Source organism: Arvicanthis niloticus, chromosome 9 (genome assembly GCF_011762505.2).
Source record: "Arvicanthis niloticus isolate mArvNil1 chromosome 9, mArvNil1.pat.X, whole genome shotgun sequence".
In the NCBI taxonomy this organism is placed as follows: domain Eukaryota; kingdom Metazoa; phylum Chordata; class Mammalia; order Rodentia; family Muridae; genus Arvicanthis; species Arvicanthis niloticus.
Window position 1 is genome coordinate 23,837,145 of NC_047666.1, and position 7,118 is coordinate 23,844,262.

Genomic DNA, 7,118 nt, shown 5'->3' on the forward strand with positions numbered 1-7,118 from the left:
CACACTCACACTCTATCTCTCAATTAAAATTCAGGAGACAACCTCAGTCTCCTGCGCTGGGGTTGCAGACTTTGTTTCAGTGTGTGGGAAGCAATTAGGTACCACACAGAACAGGATTTAACAGTGTCTATGCCTTGGACTCTGACATCCCACTTCTAAACTCCCATCTAAAGAAATAACCAGATAAAATTAAAAATTTAGGTTCTGAGATGTTTGTTGTGCTGTTATTTATTCATTTCAAAGAGCTAAAACAGCATCAAATAACCCCAAATAAGTAGTTACTAAATAAATTATGGTCAACCAACCATAGGCTACTTTACAATCATTAGAAACCAAACTTTAAATAATATATAATTATATAGTGAAAAGCTATGGAGCTGCTTGCATGGTGCTGTGCCTCATACACTTGTAGCTCTGATGGGTACAAATGTGGGGGCTGAGGCTCGGGGGATGGTGTGGCCCTTTTCTAGAGGATCCCAGTTCAGTTCCCAGCACCTACATTGGTTGGCTCACCTGTGACTCTAGCTCAAGAGGATCCAATGCCTTCTCCCAGCCTTCTCAGTCACCTGCGCCCTGCCTGAGTGTGCATGCACACTCATGCTCACACTCCATCTCTCAATTAAAATATATTAATAAAATAAGATATAAAACATTAAAAGGTTAAAATGGTAAAATAAATAAATAATACTGGGAACACCTGTCTCCACATAGAGTGAGTGGTGACTTCTCCATTATAGTTCTGTAATTTCTGAAAGTTTTTGTGATTATACCCACCCAAAGTTTCATATGTGTGTGTGTGTGTGTGTGTGTGTGTGTGTGTGTGTGTATACATACATAGTTGGCTTTTCTGTTGCTACTATTAAACACCAGGAACAAATTCAACTCAAGGAGGAAAGGGTTTGTTTACTTGTCCCACAGTTCACAGCGACCACTGAGAGGAGCCAAGGTAAAACTTAAGACAGGAACCTGGAGGCAGAAACTGAAGCAGCAGCCATAGAAGGGTGCTGCTTACTTGCCTCTTCTGGCTTGTTCAGCTTCTTATACAGCCCAGGGGGCCACCTGCCCAGGGACAGCATTACCCATGCCAATAGACAATTAAGAAAATACTGCACAGATATGCCCACAGGGCAAACTTTTCTAGGCAATTCTGCAATTGAGTCTCTCTTCCCATTTGGCTCTATTTTGTATCAAGTAGGCAATTGAAGCTAACTATGATACATGTTCATTTTATTTGATGTATATGTTTGTGCCTGAGTGTATGTATGTGTGGTATCCCAAGACCCGGGGCTAGCCAGCAGATGTTAAAATGACCATGACTGAGATGCAGAGCCCTCTGTGTTCTTTGTTCTCAGTTGTAGTGCTGTTAGAGGAGAAGGGGTTGCAGTAGATGACCTAAGAAGGTGTGTTGGTTGTGAATTGCCATCTTTCTGTGAGTGCGGAATTGAACCAGGTTCCTCTCTGAGGGCGATAAGCGCTCTTAACTGCTGAACCATCACCCTGGATAGTTCACCACAGCCATACATTAAAAAATAAAAATAAAAATAACAATGTAGCCTTTCTGTTTGTCCTGGCCTGTCTCTGCTCTGCATCACTGGCCAGAGGCCCCAATCAGGCTCCATTGGTGTCCACAGGGCAAGCTGGAAATGACCCTGGAGATCGTTGCAGAAAGTGAACACGAGGAGCGGCCTGCTGGCCAGGGTCGGGATGAACCCAACATGAATCCGAAGCTAGAAGATCCAAGGTTAGTTGATTGTCCTCGAAAACCGGCCACTGTCATCAAGGAGACACCCAGTACACAGCTTTACAGGGGCTACATGTCTTCATGGTTTGAGAGACGCAGGCCATGGGCACAGCCTCAGTGGACACTGGGCTCCTCAACTAATTCATAAAACAGGTGCAAAGCCAGGCACAAGGTGCAGGTCTGTTATTCTGGCAGTTGAGAGGCCGAGGCAGGAGGATAGTGGGTTCCAGGCCAAGCTGGGTTACATAGCAAGATACTGTCTCAAAATCCAAAACACAACACCAAATAAAGCAGACAGAAGCAGACCCCATAGAACTAGTTCTCTGTGGGTTTTGTGTCAAGCATTCTATACAGCATTAGGGCCCAGTGTCCTGGAATCTTCCCTACTGGGAAGGTACCTCTATTTCACAGATGGGACTTGGCTCACTGATGTTATATGTAGTGATTCTAGCTAAGAAATGGGGGAGGGGATCTGAAGTTCTCTGGCTTCCTGGACAGTTGCTGAAGGTGCTTTGGGACTCAGTTCAAGACTGTGTTTGTCACCACCCACCATGGGGTGCTCTTGAAAGTGAACATAGGTGGCTCGCTTTATCAGGATACTGTCCTTGTGGTGTGGGGTTAGAGAACATGGAGCTGCACCTTTGCTTTAGGCTGTTGGAATCCGATGGACAAAGGAGGAAATCCCAAGACCCAGGGCTAGCCAGCAGATGTTAAAATGACCATGACTGAGATGCAAAGACCTCTGTGTTCCTTGAGTTGTGGTGCTGCTGGTAGAGGGGGGGGTTGCAGTTCTTTGTTAGGGGTGAGTGGAGGAAGATGGGCTTCTCTGGCTTCTCTACTCCCCATCCTTTCAAAGTCTAGCTCAGACAGGTACACAGGGGCAATCTGCCTGGGGACCAGTGTACCCTCAGTCACCAAACAGACAACCTGGAAGCTCAGCCCCATCCCCAAGCATGTGATCTGTGACTGAGTATGGGTTCAGAAGGAGAGAAGGCCATGATGAAGGGATCATGAAGATGGGACTCTACAGCACCAAGAATGCAGGTCATACAGACAAGCATCATTTAGGCAGAGGCTCTGGGAGGAGGGGCTGAGGGCCTGGAGGCAGGGTGCCCCTCTCCCATACCCAGGCTGTTTGACCAACTGTCCCAGCTGAAAGCAGTGTCTGGAGGAGTCAGTTCCGCACAGGTGCTCAGCTGACCCCTGTGATCTCACTTCCAGGCGCCCCGACACCTCGTTCCTGTGGTTCACTTCCCCGTACAAGACCATGAAGTTCATCCTGTGGCGACGATTCCGGTGTGCCATCATCCTCTTCATCATCCTCTTCATCCTCCTGCTCTTCCTGGGTGTCTTTGTCTACGCCTTCCCGGTGAGCAGGACTGATGTGAGGGAGATGCTGCCTTGGGGGAGTCTCTTACTTTTCATGTGCTCCAAGAACCTGGTGGCAACCGTGTCACTGGTTAGACTCAGTAGCAGTTGCTGCACCACTGAAAAGCTCACTCCAGCATGGCTGGAACTCTCAGAAACTGCAGCCCTGGAGATTTCTGCATGATTTGCACAGGAAGCTACACTGCTTAGAGACTCTCTTCTTTGAGAGACTTGTGAATCTTGTAAATTTCAGGAGCATCCTGAGACTTGTAAGTTTTGTTTGCTTCCTGAGCCTTAAAAAGATAAGTTTGGAGGAAATTCACATAACAGGGGGCTTGGGCCTAGGGTGGCCCAGGAGCCTGTTGAAGGGTGGAATAGGGCTATACAAGGGATGGTGGAGGTAGAGAGGAAGGTATGAGGTGATGGAGCAGGGGACAGCACCTGCCAGGTCCTCTGAGGCCCTTGGTAGGGTGGGGGTTTGGAGAAAGTAGGAATGAACAGGCGCTGGCCCAGGAGCTCCTCATTGGTAGGGTGCATACTTGGGGTCCCTTTCATCTGATAAAAAGTCAATTAGCATCTGACAAAGAGACACCGGCCCACCAGGGGCATAACATCTAGGGCTGCTGAGTCCTTGACTCCCTGGCTCTGCCTATGGGGTAGTTGTAGGGCAAGCCTCTGTCCCTGCTTCTGGCTTTCATAGATCTCTAAGGCCCTTGAAAATGCCTAGTCCTCCAGTGTCTCCTGACACTTCAAGATGTTAAAGTACTACTGTTAAGTTGTCTCTAGAGTTTTTGTGGTATTTTTAGATGGGAAAAACCAATTCTCTCTCTCTCTCTCTCTCTCTCTCTCTCTCTCTTATTTATTTATAAATATTTATTTTTATGAATGTGTGTATTTCTATGTGAATGTGTGCCACCTGTGTGCAGATGCCTCTGGGGGCCAGAAGAGGGTATCATTGGCTCCCTTGGAGCTCCAGTTATAGGTGGTCATGAGTTGTCTGACATGAGTATTGGGAACAGAATTTGCAGTTATCTTCACTGCTGAGCCAAATCTCCAGCCCACAAACTTTTCACATCAACACTTCAAAGCCACATCAGGTCCAGAGAGGGGAAGGGACTGGTGCTAGGCCGTACAGCGTCTGTGTGCAATTCATGACCATGGCTTGATATGGTTGTCACTGAGAACTGTATGGCATCCTAGTCACCATCTCAGACTAGAAAAGCTGCTTGGAAAATTATCCCCAGGTGCACTGTGTGCTCTGGGACTCCTCATAGGAGGAAGAGATGGGTAGAAAGGCCCCCTCCACAGAGAACCAAGCACTAGGCTGCCTGGCCAGTGTATCTTGCCTCCTCAAAGGAAAAGTCAAGACCACAAATCATCTTGCATGGCCCTGACCTGCACCAGGGGACTTCCTGGTTTGGCTGTTCAGGCCCCAGTTGCCTTTATGGCCACAGTGGCAGGAAAGTCTATAATGGCATGGCTGATGGCTGTGGTTACAGACTGGGCATCGTGCACTAGCTGTGGTTACCTTACTCTCTTTGCAGTGCTTGCTGGACTCTGTAGGAAGCTGAAATCAGCTGACCAAACTGGTTGGGGTCCTGAGTGGGTCTAGGCTGTGAGGACTGAAGTTTGTGCCATGTAAGGCAACATGTTAAGGAAAGGAAGACAACAGAAACAGCATCAGAGTCAAGCATCCTGGGGGTTGTGGGGAGAGTGGCCTTACAAGTACAGTGTCCTGTGGGCCAAGCTGCTAGCAAAAGTGACTTGGGATTGGTGCCTGGCAATTGGACCATCTAAGGCTGTGGAAACCAAGGTAGGGATGGGCCATTCTTCTGACCTGGCTTAGTATGATCAGGAGAAGGTATGAGGAATTCCCTAAGGAATAATAAAGCCACTAAAGATTGTGGTTGACCGTTAGAAATCAGGGCTGCTATACACTCTGCTTCTCAAGGTATGGCCCAGTGAGCATCAGCCTTAGTGTCACTAGGAAGCTTCTAGGACACACGAGTTCTGAGCTGGCTCAGCAGGAAGCTGTCCTTTATCCCTGTGAGGATGGAGTAACCTGCTGTTGTAGGAGACAGAGCATTGTTCTTGAACTTTAGGACCATAGGCTCCAGTGACTTCTGATGGGCTCAGGTCAGGTTCTGTTTGTCCTTTCAAAGTGCTGCATGTTAAACTGGGTCCCTTATTTAAGGGCCTAGAGGGCAGGAACATGTCCCAAGTGCCTATCCCCATGGCTGTTTCAGTGCTTACCCAGACCCTGCCCAGCTGGGTCTAGCACTGTGAGGCCCATGAGTGGCTGTCCGAAGTCTTAGGACTATAGCTGGAAGAAAGGTCAGTCTCTGCTAGTCTGGGGACCTTTGTGTTCTTGAAGACAGCTGAGGAGCACTTTTGGGGACTGAGTAGAGAGTCTCCTCTGGTGCCTGGGCTCCAGTGGCTAAGTTACATTCTTTTTATTTCCTAGGGTGTCTTCTTTATGTACTGACCTCCCAAAGCAGCAGAGATCACAGGTAGATCCAGGCCAGGGCTTCAGGCTCCAGGGGCCACAGGATTAGGCTGCACACCTTCTGCTTGCAGGCCTGGCTACAGCCTACAATTCCATCTCTGTCTATCCAAGTCTCTAGTCACTTGGCCTGTCTTGTCCCTGAGCCTGTCAGCTTACCTGCTCTCAGCTAGGTAGGGCAGAGGGCCTACCCTGGCTAGTGCAGAGTACCCAAGTTGCTCCAATCCTGGTTGGACCACCCCCACTGTCCCTATAGGAGGGGTGAGGGGGGCCTTCTGACTCCTCTGGCCCCTCTGAGCCTTCTGGGAGCTGGGCCAGATTGGGGCGGCAGAAGCGATTTGGCCGGGAAGGAGGGTCGGCTTTGTTTCCAGGGTTGGCTTTCCAGGCCGGCGCTGGAGAACATACTGTCCCAATTAGGAGCCCTGTGTTGTGTTGTGTGTTTTCATGGCGTTTGGGGGGGGGGTGTGGAGTGGTGGGGAGGGAAAGCTTCTGTCGGGCCTGCGGCAGGAAGGGCTTTATGAAAGGGCTTTATGGAGGGTGACTTGTCTCTGATGCTGACTTCTGTTATGAGTTGTACCAACACCCTACTCACTACCTTTCTGGACAGAGGCTTGGTGATGGGTTAGCCCTGGGCGTCCTGTTTGTGGGTATGATAGCAGGGGGCTAGGAACTGTGGAAATGGACAGGGTCAGCATTGCTTTGCTTGATGGAGAAGGATTGTCATTAGGGTAGAATTTGGAGCCTGCCATGGTCTGGGAGGTAGCAAGAGTAGGCTGCAGGCAGGTGGTAAGGACCCAGGAGCCCAATCATCCACCTGCAGCTTTACTTCCAGCCTCAATGACAACAGCCCCCACCACGCTTTCCCTGAAGGTCTTACCATGCATCTGTATCCGTGTCTCTTCCTCCTAGAACTATGCTGCCATGAAGCTGGTGAAACCCTTTAGATGAAGACGTCTGCTCTGGAGAAGGGGATGCAGACTGCCTCCTGGCCCAGGACTAGCTGCTCCTCCGTTGCTCTGGGGCCCGGTAGTCTTTTGCACATGTCCATGGAGTTCTTGGGATCATGTTATTTTCATCTTCTCTTTCTCCCCTAACCCAACTCTCCTCTGGATAAACTCTTGGCTATCTCAGTATAAAGCAGACAGAACCAGAAAATATATTACTATGTGTCTACAGTCCCTGAGGGAGAGAGACTGTGTGGGTGGGAGGGGATTGTCGGGGGAGATCAGGGTGCTTAGTATCGGGCCCAGTGACCACCTCCTCCCCATTCCCAACTCGAACCCCCACCTACCTTTCTGGGAAGGTTATCCTGTTCAGGTAAGAGCCTCGGACTGGGAGGATGGCCTGACCTGTGGCTTTGACCTTGTCACACACAGTTCTGCTGTTCCTCTGCTCTGCTTTCATCCTCTGCTTTAAATATCTAGCTGAATCAAGACACCTTTTCCTTGTGGTCTGAAGCTTGGCCTAGGTCTGAAATTTCCTGCGGGAACCAGACTTAATCCTCAG

The 7,118-nt window shown here is 49.3% G+C and overlaps 1 protein-coding gene across 16 annotated transcripts in view; it reads left to right on the forward strand.

The window, feature by feature from the left end:
- Dysf (dysferlin) overlaps positions 1-6,771 on the forward strand; it is a 201,572-nt gene extending 194,801 nt beyond the window's left edge. For all 16 annotated transcript variants that reach the window (XM_034511381.2, XM_076939996.1, XM_034511380.2 and 13 more), the window contains 3 exons: positions 1,632-1,741; positions 2,963-3,110; positions 6,522-6,771. In XM_034511381.2, the coding sequence (XP_034367272.1) occupies positions 1,632-1,741; positions 2,963-3,110; positions 6,522-6,560 (297 nt within the window). In that variant the 3' untranslated portion in view covers positions 6,561-6,771. The remainder of the gene's footprint in view (positions 1-1,631; positions 1,742-2,962; positions 3,111-6,521) is intronic.
- The last annotated feature ends 347 nt before the right edge of the window (positions 6,772-7,118 follow it).